The sequence below is a fragment of the Orcinus orca genome, chromosome 10 (assembly GCF_937001465.1).
Source record: "Orcinus orca chromosome 10, mOrcOrc1.1, whole genome shotgun sequence".
NCBI lineage: Eukaryota > Metazoa > Chordata > Mammalia > Artiodactyla > Delphinidae > Orcinus > Orcinus orca.
The window spans coordinates 35,074,253-35,093,602 of record NC_064568.1 but is presented as its reverse complement, the minus strand read 5'-3'; the positions used below and the strand labels follow the sequence as shown (position 1 = coordinate 35,093,602).

Below are 19,350 nucleotides of genomic sequence, written 5' to 3'. Positions count from 1 at the left end.
TAAGATGTTGAATTTATCTGCATTCCTCAAATTTATCTATTAAGTGCTGTCCCATTCATAAATGCTAATGGCTTTTTTAAAAACAACTGACAAGATGATTTCAATATTTATATAAATTGCAAAGGACCTATAATAACGAAAACAATCTTGACAAAGAACAAAGTTGGACGACTTACACTACCTGATTTCAAGACTTCCATAAGGCTACAATAAATACAGTGTCATTTTGTCATAAAGATAGATACACAGAACAATTGAACGGAATAGAAAATCCAGAAATATGTGTATATGGTCAGTTGCTTTTTGACAAAGCTGCTAAATAATTCAATGGAGAAAGGATAATTTTTTTTCAGTGAAATACTGGAAAAACTAGATATGTCTTTAAAAGAGAAGAAAAATGAACCTTGACCTTTAGGTCACACTAGACACAAACACTAATTTGGAATGGATCCTAGATCTAAGTAAAAAGCTAAAATATAAATGTTTTCTAAAAACACTTCTGCCCTTCATAAATAAGAAGTTGAAAAGAAAACCACACAATGGGAGAAAATATTCACAATACGTGTATCTGACAAAGGGTTTGTATGGAGGATATACAAGAACTCTTAAATAATAAGATAAACAGTAAACAATACAATAAACAAAAAATAATTAAAATTGGCAAAAGCCTTGAACAGATACTTTGCAAAAGAATATATACAAATAGCCAATGTGCATGTAAAGATGTTTAATATTATTAATCATCTGGGACATGCAAGCTAAAATTGCAGTGAAATTCTACTACATATGTAGAATAGTAGAATAGCTAAAATCAAAAAGACAGTATCAAGTGTTGCCAAGAGTATAGAGCAACTGATAATGCTCACATGTTGCTCACAGAAACATAAAATGGTATAAGCACTTTGGAAAAGCTTGTCAAGTTCTCATAAATGACTTGTATGTCAGCATTCATAGAGCATTGTTCATAGTAGCTTCAAATTGGAAAAACCCAAAGGTCTATCAGCGGGTAAAATAGATAATCAAATTGTGGTATCCAAGTCAAACTTTGGAATACCATTCAGCAGTCAAAATAGAATGAAGTACTAGGGCATTATCAATGATGCTGAGGGAAAGAAGCCAGGTACAAAACAGAACATAGGGTGAAGTTCTGGAAGAGGCAAAATTAGTCTATACTGTAGAAATCAGGTCATTGATTTTCTGGGGTGGGAAGAGGAAGAGTTTACTGGGAAAGGCAATGAGAGACCTTTCTGGGAGGTGTTATAAATGTTCTTTATCTTGATTGGGGTGTTTTTTACATGGTGTCAACCTTAGCCAAACCATCAACTTAAATCGTGTGCATTTTATTGTTCGTGACTTGTGTCATGATAAAGTTGATTTTAAAATACCATTAAAATAGATTTAAGGGGCTTCCCTGGTGGCGCAGTGGTTGAGAGTCTGCCTGCCGATGCAGGGGACACGGGTTCGTGCCCCGGTCCGGGAGGATCCCACGTGCCGCGGAGCGGCTAGGCTCGTGAGCCGTGGCCGCTGAGACTGCGCGTCCGGAGCCTGTGCTCCGCAACGGGAGAGGCCACAACAGTGAGAGGCCTGCGTACCGCAAAAAAAAAAAAAAAAAGAGTTTTCTGCTTCTGGTTGAGATGGAGTAACAAATACCAGATTTACCCTACCCTCCCTCCTGAAACAACAACAAAACCCCAAACAGACAATATATGTAAAACAACGGTTTTCAAGACACTGGACGTCAGGTAGTAAAGGACAGTGATCCCTGAGAACCAGGAAATAAACTAAATAAGCTCCACAATTGTTCCAGTTTACTGGCTTAAGAGAATTCCTGGGCCACGGCACAAGGAGGGGGAACGCAGGCAGAGCCCTGTGGTCCCCCTGGGTTTAGAAGATGAAGCTAAGAGTCTGCAAAAACTAAGGTGGCTAAAGTATGCAGGACAGAGTACTGGAGAGGAGAGAATTTCATAGAAAGAGAACTCCAGAAGTTCCCCCTTAAGCATTCAGCAGAGTACTTTTCAGCACATGTGTGTGAGGAAGCTGGGGAAAGAATATTTGAATGGATTAGAAAGGATGGTGTTCAGTGCTCACAGAGGGCCAGGAATATTGCCTGTTCCCACCAGCCAGACTGGAAAAACTCATAATTCACAGGACATTGGGTAGAGTACTCAGAAAGGATTTGCCTCAGCACTGGAATTACTAGTCCTAGACTAAGTAGTGTTCCAGATTGACCTAACAGATTATTAAGGCAAGACCTGAAATGATCAATAAGTTTAGTCCAAGTTACTTAACTGCATCCCAGAACAAAGCACTGGCATATTTGTAGGAATACAAAAATATCTACCATCCAACAAGATAAAACTTAAAATGTCTGGGATTGAGAAGTCAGTAGGCATGCAAAGAAGCAGATGAACGTGACCCACAATTAGAAGATGTAATCAATCATTTGAAACCAACGCAGAACTCACTCAGATGTTAGAAGAAAAGGACACGAAAGTGTCATTATAACTATAGTCCATGTATTCAAAATGTTAAGCAGAGACATGGAAGATGAAAAAAAAAAAAAAGCCTAAAAACATCAAGATCCTAGGAATAAATCTAATGAAAGATGTACAAGATCGTGTCTATGCAACACTTTGCTGAAGGGAATTAAAGAAGACCTCAAAAAATGGAAGGATTGGAACACTCAATTTATTAGGATGTCAGAAGACAGGTAGTATTAAGAAAAGGAGGTTGTCATGAGAAGAAAGGAAGAGAATATGGGGCAGATACGAGTTTGGTTTGATCGTAGGAAGCTGGGAGTGTTCCTGCCTGATTCCTAGCTCCTCTGAGGCAGGGGGCAGGGTTAACTGCTGGCGGCCAGGGGGTGGGTGGCAGAGTCCTGTCTGGAGAGTCAGGGAGGTTCAAGATGGTGGTTGCAGGGAATTGGGGAGTGAGTGGACCAGAGAACTGACGTAGATGATAGGTAGCATGGAGGTCCTTTTTGAAGCTGGCGATGACGAATCCATATTGATGTCAGTCTATCGCATCGTATGACTTTTCTGTAGCCATGTTTGACTGCTCTTACCCAGGTATGGAGAAAGGGAGTATCTGAGGTCATCTGGGCTGAGGGGTTTGCTCTCTGTATAGTAAAAGGATGCAAGAGAGTTTAGGGTAGCAGCAAGAACATCACTAAATGGTTTACTGATGGATCATGAAATCTAAGGTAGATTAGGAGGGAAGGGGAAGCCTACCAGACTGAGAGAAAATGGGGGCGGTCAGTGGACTGGATGTTCCGAAGAGGTTAGTATTGTTTATAGTGGGAGGAGTGAGACAAGTCAACTGATCTGAGAGGAGGTTGTGGTCAGAGAGTAGAAAGCTTGAATTCATGATTAGGAGGGGTAGAATTTGGGGATCAATAGTCGTGGAGATTAATATGTCAAGGGATTGGAAAGCCAGGTGTTGGCAGGGTCAACCAAGGGCTACTGGAGTCCCCCAGGAAGATGGTAGGACTTGGCGTGAGGAGGAAGGCTGGGAGCTGGGAGCCTAAGACTTCAGTCTAGGGGGCAAGTAGGAGACAACAGGGAGGAAGGGGAGAAGGTCACATAGCCTACTGGCACTGTCCTGAAAGGAGTAGGGTTTTTTGTTTATTTGATTTTTACAGCAGGATGAGGGAGTGTTGGTCTAGATGTGAAGAGGAACAGAAAAGCAAGGAGGCTGTCAACGCCACCTTGAGACCCCGAGGTAGGTGGGGTCTGGAAGGGCTACAAGGGAAGCAAAGCAGTAAGCTTGAGGATGACCCAGGTTTCCATCAGAGCAAGGAGAAGGGCCGGGGGGGGGGGGGGTCCCTTTGAAAAGGTTGAGGATACAGGAGAATGTACCCTCTGGAGCAGCAATTCCAGAGTGAAGAGTGAGAGGGGGCTGAGTCAGTGATGGGGAAGTTCAGAGGACCTCAGGATGACGACGCACTGGGCAATGGGGACTGGGCCTTGGACGTGTGCCTTGCGCTTTGCTTGGTGACTGCCGGCATCAGTGAAGAGAGCCGAGGCTTAGTGGTGGTGAGGTCTAACGATGGGGCAGGGTCCTCAGCTAACGGAGACCCTGGCTCACTTGGTCTGGGGCGATGTTGTCCAGCCCCTGTGGTCTGGGCTCCCCTGGCCTGAGGTGTGTGCCAGAAGCTTCAGTCTCTGCAGAGACAGCCTGGGGCTGCTGGTAACTCCAGCGGGTGTATCCACAGCCGAGGGTTGTGGCAGTGCTGCGGCTGGGATCCCTGAGCGCTGCCCCGCCTGCGGTGGCTCCTTTGGCCCAGGGGATTCCTAGTTGCTGTGGTTATTGGTCTCCACATGTCGTAGTGGGAAGAGCTCAAGTTCAGAGGTCAGAGTCCTGGCGACGTGACTTTCATCTGTATACTTCGCTTCTCCAAGTCAGGGTCTTCTCGCCGCTAAAGTTGACGGCCCCATTGCCATGTAGTTTTTCTTTTCTTTTTTTTTGAAAATAAGTTTATTTATTTATTTATTTTTGGCTGTGTTGGGTCTGTGGGCTCTAGAGCGCAGGCTCAGTAGCTGCGGTGCACGGGCTTAGTTGCTCCGCGGCATGTTGGATCTTCCCGGACCAGGGCTCGAACCCGTGTCCCCTGCATTGGCAGGCGGATTCTTAACCACTGCGCCACCAGGGAAGTCCCCATGTGGTTTCTCTTACAATGCTGTCCTGAGAACCAAGGAGAGAAATGGATGGGAAGGGACCTTGTAGACTGTGAAGACCTTTGCAAATGTGAGGTGTGGTCAGCATTGGCTGTTCCTGTGAACAAGGAACAAGGCTGTTCCTGTGAATTTGAAAAGCCTTCTTGTTTGCAGTCTGAATATTCACGTGCCAGCTGTTGTCTCCAGGGCCCCGCCCTGGAGGGCCTGGAGTGACACTTGACGACCTAACCTAATTTCTCTAAGTCTGATTGTCATAAGAGTTTGTTTTGGATTCAGGGATAAAATATTAATCCACTCAGAACTAGATCATTCCCTTGAAATTCTACTTAAAATAAATCTTGGTTTACGTTTTCTGCCAGCACCTTCAGAGCCTCCAAGCGTTTGGGGCTTTTCGGCTTCTGAGTCTGGGAGGCTTTCACTGAATCTGAAGGATTCTAATCCAGTGGGCGATGACACGCCGCCTGCCCAGAGGTGTGCTGTTCCCAGAGGCCTACCTGTCCTTGAATCATATGCCGGTACTTACAGATAGGCTTACGGAGACGTACGGAGGAACTCCAGGGCACTCCCTGTGTGCACGCCAGCACCTGCACCCTCTCCCCTCCGGCTCTCAGTCAAGTGTACTTGAGCATAATCTGTACCAGCCGTGTGCCCTGGGAGAGCAGCGGAGGGCTGGCAGGTCAGAGAGGGCTCTCCTGAGGAAGCCGGACTCAGGTGGGGCGTTGAAGGAAGGGCGTTTGTAAGGATGTCAAGAAAGGAGGATGCATCCCAGACCCCAGAAGCGGCGAGGGGAGCAGGGCCTGGTGTGGCACGCACGTCAGGAGCCAGTGAGTTGGCCGGTGGGGCCGTCGTGGTGCTGTGTGCTGTCTGGGGGTCGTGAGGCAGAGGGAAGTGCCTGGTGACGGAGGCGGGGTTTTGTCTTTAGTTCATGGGAGCTGTGGAGGCGTTTGAGCGGCAAGGTGATGGAGGCGGGCCGGGCCTGGAAGGTAAAGCTGTGCCTCTCTGGGCCGAGCAGAGTGAGGAGAGCTCTGGGGCTGGGGCTGTGGCAGAGGGAGCGGGGTGTGAGGGGGTGGGAGTTCCGGCTGGGGTGGGAATGAAGGAGACCTCGTGGAAGATGGTCGAGGGTCAGCGTCTCTCAGATGAGGAGAGAGCTGCGGATTTGTCAGCTCTGGGGTATGGATCACGTGAGGGAATTTTTCTTTATTACTTATTGTTGTTAATGTGTCAGTTATATATAGATCTATGCCCGGCGCTGAGCTAGGTGCCTGTATAAAGTTTATTTCATTCAGTCTTCTCAGCGACTTCAGTTGCTGTGTCTTTCGCCTCCGTTTTACAGATGAGGGAAGCAATGTTCAGAGAGGGTTTGTTTTTCTCAAAGTCACACAGCTAGTAAGGAAGGAATTCCGGGTAAGCGAGGGATGAAATCTGGATCTGCTCGACTCCAGAGCCCAGGCTGCTTTCTCATCAGTTGGAAGCTCTTTCTGTGTGTGATGAGGGGGCGCCCCTGGGGGATCCCATCTATCCGACTGGCTCTGTGCTGATACATCCTGAGCTGTCCCATTTTCATGCTCTGCCAGTTTCTTTCTCTTCCCCCAAATTAATTACTCAAAGTAAAGGGGAATCGTGGAATATGGAGACTTCAGAGAAATTGGGTTTTTTTACCTCTTAAAACTCCTGTGAACAAGTCCCCGTCTATCTCAAGAGGTCCTCTGGGATTCTGTTACTGGGGGGGGGGGGGGATCTCTCTAAGTCCCTGAGTCTCCCCTATAATAGGATGCTCTTCCCTTGTTCTCAAGTAAGTCTGATGGTTCAGAAAGGGCACTTCACCCATCCTGTCCTTCAAGGAGAAGCTCCTCAGAGGGAGGACCCCATCTCCCTTAGTGCCTCTCTCCAGGTGGTCTGCCTTTGACGTGACCAGTGAGAGGGGTTTGGGCTGGAATTCCTACAGGGATTGCTTTGAGGACTTCCCAGCTGGTGGGCTCTGTTGCAGCTTTTTCCATGGGCCAGTGTGGCTCATCTGTGGTCAGATCCCCCAGCTGTGCTTTGAATAGGTGGTGCAGCCCTTTGTCCATCTCAGGCTCTTTAACCAGGCCCTTAGCGGCGAACTGTTTTGGTGCAGAAGCAGGACAGGACCTGGGCTCGCTGGTCTCTTCCCACATGTTAACTTTGAATGGTTCTGCCACCCTCCCAAGTCAGACTTCAGATACACATTTTTCTCATTTTTCTTTAAAAACCAGAATCTGACAAGTCAGATGACTTCTTAAGGAGCAGTATTTGAAGCTGTCACGAGAAGATGTGATAGAGTTGTCAGGGCTCACTTGATTGATACATTTCACTTGGAGAAAGTGATGTCAGGCAAGAGGCCCATGTTTTTGAAGAACACCTCTTAAAACATGTTTTTTAGAAAACAGATTGAGACAAGAAGTCTGTAACTTTTAGCATACAACCCGGATTCTTATCATTTGGGGAAATGCCTTTGGTAGCCATGGAAACTAACTCTTCAAAGAAAGAACAGCTCTTCTGTCCTCAGACAAGGGGATGTGGTGAAAGGAAAGTGCATTTCATTCTAAGAGGCTTTTTCTCCATGGATGACTTCTTAGACTTGTCCAGGACTCTGACTGGCTTAGTTTTTGTTTTTTGCTTGTGACAACAATGGGTGCGGTTTTAGGTGATAGAAAGGTACAGGTACGTCCCATGCAGAGCCCACAATCATGTCTTTGACATGATCATCATTGACGTAAGGCCTGAGCCTATGAAACTATGTATTTAATTCAGCCTAATCTTATCGAGCAAATACTAATGACCAGGATTTGTGATAAGGAACCAACATACAAAGATAAGACAGACACAGCCCCTCTGTCACAGAGCTTACAGTCCGGCGTGTAAGAGGGAATATTAAATAACAAATTGCGTGGCAAATTGGAGAACTGTCTTTGTAGGCTGACCCAGCTGAGTGGGGTGCTATTTGGAAGAGTAGTGAGTTGAGCCTCACTTCGGGGACAGCCTGGAGCTGAAAGAGTTCTCCGTGCCTTGGAGAAAATGAGGGAACTTTAGGATGGCCGGAGCACAGGGTTCAAGCCAGGGAAACGGTCAGAAAGGACTGGGAGAGAGAAAAGAAGACTGGACAGATCAGGCATTTGTTCCCTCCGTCCATACCCCCCTTCCTCTTGGGCAGCATAAGTGCCACCCTGTCCCTGAGCTTTGGTGTGTTCAGGCTGCCCTGCTGTCGTTCACAGAAGATAACTCACCCTAGTTATTAAAAGCTAGGAAACCCCTACTTTGAAAATGGTTCATCTTCCCAAAAGACGGCAACTCTTTTCTATATAAAGCATCTTCACAGACGTTCATGTCAATAAAAGAAGCGAAGGACATGAAAAGGGGAGGATTGCTTTGAGAAAATCTCTTAATATTCCCCAACCGTCACAAACAGAAAAATTAGAAGGCACAGGGTCCCTTCACACAGGATTCCCCCTGGAGTTTGTTTCAGGAATGAGCTCCCAAAGAAGAGTCATGATGTAGTCGGGTGATGGGAAGTGTGACTGTTAAACATTTTTCTCGACCTGCTTGCTGTGTAAACAGGGGTCCTCCATTTGCTCTTGTCTCTGGCTCGCCGGTGGCCCCCCTTCACTTCTTGGTGGCCAGCGCCTAACTTCCGTTAAAAGAGCACTGTCATCCATTAGCCCTCTTCCCCTCCGTGGGCGTTACCTGCAAGGGAGCAGATCTTATCGATGGGGTGCTGCAGTCCAAAGCCCTCCCCCCGATTCTGGCCTATTTATTTCATGCAGAGGGAACACATTTTGGCTGCCCCTGGCTTTTTGTGGTTGAGGGAAAACTGGAACAAAGCCAATGATTTTGATGAACTTTGAACTAAACCTGTACCAACCATTTAAAATTTGTGTGTGTGTGAAGCGTCACACACTGTTGTTGATTTTTTTTAAATAAAACACCCAGTTTCCTCAGACTCAGACTGAACTTACGTGCTTTCCAAAACATTAAATTTAAGCAAAAATGGTTTTGAACCAAACTGCTCTTTCATCCTGTTTTATTTCCTTTATGTCTGTGCAGGGGAAACAATTTAGGTCTAAAGAAGACTGGCCTCTGCTGATAAAAATCAGTGGCTTATTTCTTCCACTTCCCCCTCCTCTTAGCCTTTTTGTGGGGGGTTTGTTTTCTTTTTGGATGAATTCTGAGTCTTTTCTGTAGAAGTCTGAGTCCTAATGATTCCGTTGGCCTTGTTCACTGGAGGTTTTGGGGCTTGTTTGTGTTTGTTTTCTCTGTGCGTGTGTGTATAAATTTCAAAGCATTTAGCGTGTCTAAATTTTATTTGTGTGGGTTTGGTTAAAATAAACAGTACTACAACCCAAGAAGAAGCTCCGTCTCTAAATCAGCACGGTTTCCAGTGGCCCATTTATTTTATGGGGCATTTGAGAAATAACAGATTCCAGAGCAGACCGTGCGTCGTCCTTCTGCATTGGTGGCAGTCACGTTTGACCTGCGCTGCCATTTCAGGGCGATGGTTTGCTTCAGGCTAAGTGCTCTCTCTCCAGGAGTGTTGACTGAGCCAGGGCTCCCAGAGCTGGGGATGGCCGGGCCTGTAAACCCTGGTCAGTGTCAGGGTTCAGGGAGCTGTCTGCAGAGCGTGAGGCACATGCCTGGCTCCTGGGGCGGGGGAAGTTATGTAGGGGCTCCCGGGAGGGAGGCTGGCTGGTTTTGGGCAGTGAAGGTCAGCCTGTGGGGAGATGAGCAGAAAGGGTGCTGTCACCTTTCTCTAAGCCTGAGTTGGGGCTCTGGAAGAAAATCAGGATGCAAGGGTAAACGGTGCTTTCTGCCCTGCCCCTCCCTTCCTGGTCCTGACTAGTAAGTGTCCAGCCTACGCATCTTCTGAGCCAGGAGGCGGAGGGATCGGGAATCCTTTGAAAAGAGCCCTGGGTTTGGAGCCTGGTTCAGAGCCCTTTGTCCTGTTTACCCAGCATGTGACGTGGGAGCAGTAATGTCACCTTGTTGAATCTCGGTTTGGGCCTTTGTGAGACGGGAGTGAAAATCCTGGTCCTGCCTGTGCCTTAGGAGGCAGTGAGGCCTGTGGGCAGCGAATGTAAAGACACTCCGAGGGCTCCAAACACACATCCCGATACCAAAGGGGTTCGCTCCGTTCCTGCCGTTCCTTCCCCCAAAGGGGGAAGAGGGCCATGGCCTGACGCGCTCCCCCGCGGGAAAGCAAGTCAGCCCGCAGCCGTGCAGACGCAGACCCTCTGGAGCTGCTGGAGGTTGGCCGGCGGCCAACGTGCTCGTGGGTGAGAGGCTGCTCAGGGCGGTGAGGGCTCAGGCTGCGCCTGTCTCGGAGCTTCCGCTTGTCCTCTTCTTTGTGTCGCTCCATCTGTGTGAGCCCCGTGGAGGCAGGGAGGGAGCCGGGGGCAGCACCGTTGCTCTGCAGGCAGCACCCCTTGTGACCCTTTCTTCTGAATGCTCTCAGCCCTTCTGCTTCTCGGCTGCCAGCACTAAGAGAGGGCTCCAGGCTGCTGCCCAGGGACAGGAACAGAAAATGAATAAGGGACCACTTCACAGCAGTTGGGTGTCCTGCCTCCCTCTGAGCCATTGAGGAGCCTGGGGAGACTCGAGTTACTGCTACGGTCAAACGCAGCACAGGGCAAGTGCTGTCCTGAGCGGGGACAGGGTGATGAGGTGGGGCCTGGGGAAGACAGACGGCAAGGTCTTCACCACGTCCTGTGCGCCAGTGTCTCCACCGAGGGCTTAGTCCTTCTACCAAAGGTCCCTGTTGTACCCCTCGAAGGACTTGCTGCTTCCAAGGCTCCCAGTTCCCATTTTTGGTGGACTTGGACTATTAGAAATTTTTTCCTTCTGTTGTGCTGAAAGCAATCTTCTGAAACGTCCATCTGCTTCCTGGGGCACACAGCGGGTCTGCTTCCTCTTTTCCATGGCAGCCCTTTCAGAGGTTGAGGACCAGGGACGTGGCTCTTCTGTGACATCTCTTTTCCATCTGACCTCCTGTTTGCCCTTCCTCTGCCCCCTGCCCACCCTGCCTTCTTTCCTGAACATTTAGGCAGGTAATGTTCACCTGGTAGATGGTGTATCACCTGGCCCTGCAGGAAGGTCCATATTAGCTGAGAAGACAATGGTGGATGTGCCAGAGCTAGGGGACCACGTGGAAAGGGTGGAGGTGAAAATGACTAGACTGTATAGTGGAGGGTGGTTGGAGGGGCAACAGTGTCAGGCTTCATAGTTGCTTTTCCAAATGGTGTAAGAAAGTTGGGAATTGTATCAGGACTCTGTTATTTTTTTACTCGCATTTTTATTGATGTTAAATCTAGTCCATCACCCAGGGTTTACTGAATACCTTCTGACCTCCTCACCAGATTTTCTCCTTACATGATCTCATCTTCACACATCACTCCTAGAAAACAAAGCTGATGGTGACTCTCTCTTATCAAACTACTGTTGGCTCCCCATTGCCTACAGGGAAGCACGTCCCTTAGTTTGGGATTTAAGGCCCTTCCTGGACTGACTATAAGCTGATTTTTTTTTTTTTTTAATCCTTATCCATTCCTATGTTCACTCTCTTCCTCCTCGGCCTCCTGTGTGCCCATGTGGAGGTCCTTAGGAGGGTGGATTTAGCAGCTGGATGGGCTTGTGTGACCAACTTCCCTGACCTCAGTTTCTGTGTAATGAGGGTGATGCCATCCTTGCCTCACCGTTCACACTCTCCAGTGAGGATGACGTGTAAGGAATTGTGCTGGGCTCTGTTGAGGACACCGCTGAGGAGGCTGCAGGGAGAAGGCACGCGTGCAGATCCATGACTGGTGTCCATGAGGAGAGCGCTCTGGTGACTCCAAGGAGGGCAGAGCTCTTTGGCTGGGGTAGCCAGGGAAAGCTGGGTCTCGACAGGTGAGCTGGAATTGAAAGACGGGAGAAGGCTGCTCAGGTGGACAGAGTTCTGTGGACGAAGGCTCACAGGGTTGGCGAAGCAAAGAGGAGTGTAGCCAAAGCGCAAGGTGTGCATTTCTGAGAAGGGGAGGTAAGGCTGGAATAGCAGGTCGGGGAAGGCTGGAAGGCCTTGAGTGCCGGGCCAGGGTGTTTGACCTTGATTCCTGAGGGCAGCAGTGAGGAGCCCTGAGGCATTCTGAGCAGGACGACACCATGGGGGAGTCCAGGTGCGCAGTGCTGGTGACCAGCCGAGAGGGAGGCAGGCCCTGAGGAAATGCTCCAGCTACAGCCCCTCCAGCTGCCTCGATGGGTGAGGTGTGTGCAGCCTGGCCAGCGTGAGACCCTGGGGGGTTCTCAGGTCCAGCTGGCAGGGAGAGTCCTCCCTGAGAAATCATTCCTTACAGGACATAGACCTGGAGGGAATCTAACAATCTGCGACAGAAACTCTACCCCGTAAGCCTGGCAGTCACTAGGGGAAATGGCAGGCTGGTGGTAGAGGCTGTTCTTGATGCTATCCACAGGGTCAGACGCATTCGTTTCAGGCTTCAGGCCAATCCCAGGAACCGTGGGCTTTCTGTCCTGGTGCTTTCTGGCCTCTTTAAGGAGTAGGGCTCGTTTTGTTGTGTGTTATGTCTTTTTGTACCTCGTCTCCTGTGTGCCTGCTTGAAGAGGGGCTCTCTCGGAGGAGAGAGATGTGGAAAGAAAGAAATGGACAGCATTGTCCATTCCCACAAGGAGCCTGCAGTCTACCTGGCAAGCGGAAATGAATGTAAAACAACATAAGTTTGCATTTGATTAGAGCGGTTACGTTTTCCAAACACTTTAACAAATTTTTTATTTGGAAGTAATTTCAAATATATAGAAAAGTTGCAAGAATAAGAATATCTTAGTAAGCAATCCAGGTACCCTTTACTCCAATTCACTTAATATTCTATTAATATTTTATCTTGTTTGCTTTTTAATCTGTCTATAGGGGGTGTGGACTGGTTTGTTAAAATATTTTAAAATTCCTTACTGTTTTTAGTTATTCGGGGGCTCACATTATCCCAGATTTGGCCCGTGAGGTGCTTCTCATGCCCCCATCATGTTTGTTTTGTTTTGTTTTGTTTTTTAAGCACTTTCTTACTCTCTTAGTCCTGTGTCTACCCTGCCCCAGCCCTGGAATCAGCCATTTCTCCAAAGACTACTGGTCCTTTTAATGGGAAATGGTAATAGAGACTGAGATCTGGGTGCCAGGTGTGCTCCTGACTACTGGGTCTGGGGGCATCTTTGTTTCTAGATCTTTCCAGCAGAGCTAGGAGGTATATGCATTTACATACCCGTACCTGCCTTTATACATGTAGTCATATGCATACATCTTTAGAAATCATGAGTTCACATCAGTATCCCAGTTGCAGTCCATCCCCAGAGGGCTCTTTCTAATGGTCCCCTTCCCGTCTTTCTATATCCGTCCTTCCACAGGGAGAACACTGGCTCCCAACTGCATTTACGCATTAACTCATTTGTGAAATCCTGTAATACGTCTAAAATAGTTTCAGCACCGTTTCATCCCTATCACTACAAAAAACCAAACTGACTAAAAAGAGTTGAGCATTTGTCTGTGGTTCTGCCCTTACCCCAGTCCTGTCCAGGATGGAGAGGATGCAGTCAAATGTTCATGAACTACTTGAACTAGTTTTGTCTTTCTCCTTCAGGGTGGTTATGGTATTCATTTGAAGTACAGTCGGATTCATTTGTTTCAGTTCACTTCCACTTTAGGGGTATTTTCCCTCCTTCCTGTCCCTGTTGATTTAATTAAAATTTTAATGTGTAAAACGTTAACATGATTCTAAAAGTCAAAATTATAGAAAAAGTGTCACTCCTACTTCATCCCCTCTGCTCCCTTTGTCCTCATCCTTTATTTTGTGCTTTATCTTTCAGATACATCCTACAGTAGTGTTTGTTTCCTTATTTCCTCTTCTTTTGCATCCAAAGGGTAGCACAATATATGCGCTTTTTTGTCCAAGCACTTCTTAAAATCTTTTTTCTTGTTTTTTCCCCTTCTGATCTGGAACAGGTAGGCTTCTATCACATGTGGGTTGTCAGATTCCTAAGTCACTTGTGAAAGTCTGACGGTTTCTACCAATAGCTTTGTTACATTAACTTTTATAATAGTGACTTATTTAATCCCTTAGTGATAGGCTTCTAGAATGATAAATTCTTAAGTGAAATGGAAAACTGTTTTTTTCATCGTCCACTGAGGTTGATAAAGATTCAGTGGACTCAGGTGAGATTTCCTGGGATGCAAGGTTTGTTGTGATGGGAATGACTTATTTTCCACTGAGCAGATAGTGGTACAGGGTTGATGGCTCACTTGCTGGCTTATCAGGGTCGCGCTGAGCCCACTTTGATCCCATGTGTCCTTTTGTGCTTCCCTCTACTCCACTGGCATCATGCAGCTTAGAGACCATTCAGAGCGGTTTGCAATTTTTCTCCTTTTGGTACTTGAGAAACCTCCTCCAATTGCCTTTTATTCTTCCCAGATTCAACAACTAAATGTTATACATTTGAACTTCACAACTGTACGGTGCTTTGTGATGTTCACAATAGCATCTTATTGAATGTCTGACTTAATCCCTGTGAGACAGGAGAACAGGTAGCATGTCTGTTTTGCAGGTGAAGAAACTGAAGCTCAGAAAAGGAAAGTGACAGAGTGGGGACTAGAGTCCAGGTCTTCTGACTTAGAGCCCAGAGTGGTCTGGGAGGACCGATGGGACAGCTGAGTTTATCACAAAGAGCCCACCTCCCTTCACTTCCGCCATGTCTCAGAGCCAGCAGAAGGAGATGTATGCCTTGTCAATCTCAGTTCTGTCCAAATCAGTAAATGTTACGCACCTGCTAAGTATTAGGCCATTCAGAACTGTCTAAAATCAGTTCAGAGCGTTTATGTTAACAGTTTTGTTACATGAACAGTTATAATAGTGATTACTATTTAAAATAAATGGGCTACAAGCCAGGACTTTGCAGCGTTTTTTTTGTTTTAAACATTTAAAAAAATTATTTCTTTGGCTGCATCGGGTCTTAGTTGTGACACGTGGGATCTTCCGTTGTGGTGTGTGGGATCTTTCGCTGCGGCATGTGGGCTCTTCGGTGCAGCGTGTGGGCTCCAGAGCATGCGGGCTCAGTAGTTGCGGTGTGCAGGCTCTCTAGTTGTTCACTTGGGCTCTAGAGTGCATGGGCTTAGTTGCCCTGTGGCATGTGGGATCTTAGTTCCCTGACCAGGGATCGAACCCACATCCGCTGCACTGGAAGGCAGATTCCTAACCACTGAACCACCAGGGAAGTCCCATCGGCAGTGTTGTGTATTCTCAGAAATTTTAGTCACAGTAGGATTTTACCTATGCACGCTTTGCTGTGTCCCAACAACCAAGAATGTGCAACAGTGATGCAGCTTTTTAGAGAGAGGGGTTTTGGATTTCTAATGTAAAAAAACTTAATGAAATATGATGTTAAAGCAAAATCCCCTGTGAAACTTAAGGGTGACTCTCTTGCTATCGTAGTAATTTTCTTTTTCAAGAACTCAGATGATATATGTAACCAAGATAAGAATACCCTGCTTGTATATAATCATGTGAATTGAATACTCTCAGTTCAGAGTCAAAATATGCAGAAAGATTTGTGCTGGGCTACTTTTGGTAAACAATAGAATTGAAGGCCCACAGACTTGGTCTTTATAGTGTATTTAAGAGAATAGATTACATGATGCATTTTCATATTGACACGTGACACTCCAAGGCCTCCACTTGTTCAAGAATGAGATTCTGGTCCAGGTGTGATATTTTCAAAGCTCAGATTCATTTGGTGGACCTACCCCGGACTGAGTTACGCGTGGCCGGTATCTCAGGAAGCCAAGGCTGAGAAGCCCCACGTCATTCTCGGTGTGGTTTGCGTGAGCAGCAAGATGCTGCCTGCAAAGGCCTTTCTGTTTCGAGAGGGAAGGTGTTCTCCCCAGGAGGAAGGGTCCTGGGCTGAGAGTGCAGGAAGCTTCTCTGGTCCTTGATGGGCTTCGGCTCCCCACGCGAACTCCCTGGAGTCAGCTCCCCCGCGAGCCGGGCTCAGGATGCCCCACAGCCTCGCCGCCTCCTCACTTGCCAGTGGGTGAAGGTGGGACAGACCAGCCCTAACAGAGCCAAGGACAGATCCCAGGGCATCTGAAAACTGGGTGATGTGGTCGAAGGGCGATGAGGTTGTCCTTTCTCACGGGGCCGGGGGAGAGGGTGGCAGCTTGGTGAGGATTCTGGTTTCTTACCTGAAGCATTAGTGTCACTGCGTGTTCAAGTGTCGGTTCAGCCCATCGACAGTCCGGAGTTGGGGGGTGGGGAGAGATAGTAGAGGTTGGCTTTTTAGGTAAGCAGGTCACCTCCCCTTCGTCGCTTGGCTTGGGCTGGGTTGGGTTAATGAGGTCCCTGCAAGGGAGATGTGCTGGCTTTGGGCTGGAAGGAAGGCAGACGTAGAGTCCGTCCGCGTTCAGGGGTCTGTGTGCAGAAGCTGCACTGCCTGTCATCTCGTCTGCTTTCTTAGCTGCTTTTTAATCATACTTCCTAAATCCATAACACACACAACTTGGCTCCTTTAACAGTTCACGGTTGGAAACGCAGATGGTTCCTTGTATATGAGAATTGGGTAATCATCCACCTGACCTCCTGACTTGCCTGAGCAAGTGTGGGATTCTGTATATACGCAGAGATCCAGGCTTGCAGACGGGAAAGGTAGAGTAAACAACGAACAGTTGGGAACATTTCCGTGTCTGCCAGAGCCTTTCCAGGGCAGGTGTTCCCATAAATGGGCAACAAATCATACTGCCTTTTCCCCTTCTATAGGGAGCACTTCTGGGGAAAAGATCGTGGCGAGAAGCGAGCGTTAAGAAAGATAGCAGTGCTTCGTGGGTGCTCCATTTCTTGTCTGGGAAGGGGGAACGGGGCTGTGAGATGGGTCTGCTATGACCCTGTCCACCACTCTGGCCAGAACTGCAGCGGGTGGGGAGCTGGGGTCTCAGGACTCCTGGTTTGGACAAAGGGGCCAATACACGTTAGGAACACTGAGTGTTCCCTCCAAGTATGGAAGAAGCCCTCTGTGACCACAGCTTGGCCCTCGTGAATCCTTTCTCTCTCGAGCGTGATGCCGGCTATCTGAGGAGACTCTGGGGAGGTGGGGCATCTCTGAGTCCAGGCCCCTGGTGGGGGGTCACGGGCAGCTCGTGGTTTTTGGGGACTCGGCTTCTTGGGAGCACGGAGCTCCTGAAGGGAGTTCGTTTTCTGAGGGACGGTGCATGTGCGTTGGTGTGGTCTCTGCAACTCTGACCCCCACAGTCTTGCTTGGGAAGGCACTGTCGTGTGTCCTGTCCACGTGTGTGGCCCCCGTTGCTGTGCTCGTGTGGCTGTACTCGGTGCCGTGTGTCCTGCTGCAACACTGCTGTGCAGCAGGGCAGACGGCTCTCGGCAAGGGTACCCGGCGACGTCCTGACCTGTGCCTGTTCTCTTTGCCTCCCCCAGAGAATTCTCAAAGGAAAGGGAGAAGGCGAAAGCACGGGGAGACTTCCAGAAGCTGCGGGAGAAGCAGCAGCTGGAAGAGGATCTCAAGGGCTACTTGGATTGGATCACCCAAGCAGAAGATATTGATCCCGAGAACGAAGAAGAAGGAGGAGAGGAAAGCAAACGAAATAGTAGGTGGCGCCCCTCCTGCTCGGGACCAGACAGAGCCTGTGTGCCCTTCAGATGCCCGCCCACGCAGGTGTCTCTCCCTCTGACCTGGTCTGAGCCTGAGGCCTCCTCCCGGCCCTCCGGTTCCCTGACCTGCACATCAGCCAGAGCTGTGCGTTTACACCGACTCTGGATTTCTGCCTGGGGTGTGGGCTTTAGATAGTATCTCGTCTTGTGGCTTTGTGGTCGGGGCGGGTCAGCCGGATGTGCCGTTTGCCCCTCTGGAATGGAGTAAGCCCCTTCTCTGCGGCAGGGGTGCAGTAAGACACCCTTGCACCAGAGGAGACGAAGTTGGGCTTCCTCCAATTCAGAGCGAGTTATTGGAAGGGGCCTTGAAGAATAGGGCGCCTTCGTCCCTTCTGCTCCTTGCGGTGGCCCCCACCTGCACCAGCTGGGGGACACCACACGCTTAGCCCATCACCGGCCAGGAAGACAACAATTCACTGTCTAGGGCGGTGTTAGGAGGCGTGTGAGTCAGCGGGGCCGCTCCAGAGCCCGTCCAGCTGGTACCCCACACGGGGACGCCGGGCATTGCTCGGTCCAGCACTGGAGTTCACTGTCATTTTCAACCACAGCCTCTCTTTCATCGTGTGCTCTTCTTGCTCTTACTCTTCCTGAGGCCACCTGTGCCTCAGGTAAAAGTGGAAATTGAAGTTCGGCGGTGGAGTCGACTAAGGTGTTGGTGATGTGTTTCAGATCTAGACTAGTTGATAGTAAAGACCGAGGGCGCTGGTCCATTGAGAGGCCTGGGGACGCAGGTTAGGCCCCGCCCCGTGGAAGATGGCTGGGTAGGCCCCCCCGGAGCGGAGCCCCTCCAACTTCATGCAGTCAGCCCTTCGTTCAGCAAGGCTGGGTGCGGGATGCCGGGCGGACTCGTGACGGGGGAGGACGTGGTTTGCTCCTTCTGGGGAGGGTGGGCCCGCACACAGGTGAATGCGGCACGAGGAGACGGAGATGCGGGTCCGGCGAGGAGGCAGGCAGTGTGCCCAGAGGAGGAAGGGATGGCCTAGGGGTCTAGGGCATAGCTGTGGGCTCGCGGGACCTGGGCCTTGAAGGACAAATGGACCTGAGATGTGTCAGGAAAAGCAATCTGAGTCGAGGCAGTGGTGTGAGAAGGCCGTGGAGGTGGGCAGACAAAGGCTCGGGGAGGCCGTGATGGGCTCTTCCTTCAGCTGGAGCCCCGAGGGTGTGCAGGTGAGGGTGGGACGAAGCAGGGAGGGTGGCCGAGTGGAAGCTGAGGCTGAGCCCCAGGGTGGAGGGGATTCTTGAGCAAGACGGCCTTCGCGATTCTCCAAGCCTGGGACTCTGTGAGTCTGTGCTTCCGTGGAGAGCATTTCCTGTCATCAGGGATGCACACTTGACTCAGTCCCGTACGCTAATGGTGGGGGGAGGCCGGTGCACGCAGGCCCCCTGCTTCCCAGGCTGCACGACTGCCTCCTCAAGGAAAGCCTGGGGGTTGCCCCCTGAGGCCGAGGGAACTGGGGAGATCTCTAGACTAGGTTTGTCGACTATGGGATGAGAGTTTCTAAGTGGACGTTCATGGGAGTTCCACAGCCGTGACGTGACCGCTTTGTGATGAGGTGTAAGGAGTGTCTGCATGTCTTCGGCGCAGCTCTGTCTGGGGCGTTCACACCAGAATCCCATGACCTTCGCAGAGCTTCTGCCCCTACAGCATGGCCAGCACAAGCCTGCAGCTCAGGGCTGCCTGCCCCCCTCTTTCCCTCTTTGTTCCCAAGCTGCGGTGTTGACGCTGCCCTGCAGAGGACCGCCAGCCCCCTGCCCTGCTCTCCTAAGCCCCGCCCATCACCTGTTATGTGTAAACGGGCAAAGGTCTTGTCCTTTCTCTGGAGCAGAGCACCTTGCTCAGCCAGCGTAGGTGTGTCCTGTAGGGGCCGAGCAGGGCCCTCTTTTGTAGGTGGATGTCCTTTTGTCTCCTCATTGCTCCACCTCTAGAAACAGACAGGGATCTACCTTAGCAGAGCCAACATCTGTTGTGCTAG

The 19,350-nt window shown here is 49.4% G+C and overlaps 1 protein-coding gene across 14 annotated transcripts in view; it reads left to right on the top strand.

The window, feature by feature from the left end:
- The window catches only part of CACNA1D (calcium voltage-gated channel subunit alpha1 D), a 318,762-nt gene that overhangs the window by 194,650 nt on the left and 104,762 nt on the right, over positions 1-19,350 (top strand). For all 14 annotated transcript variants that reach the window (XM_033424608.2, XM_033424607.2, XM_004267920.4 and 11 more), the window contains exon 9: positions 17,144-17,313. In XM_033424608.2, the coding sequence (XP_033280499.2) occupies positions 17,144-17,313 (170 nt within the window). The remainder of the gene's footprint in view (positions 1-17,143; positions 17,314-19,350) is intronic.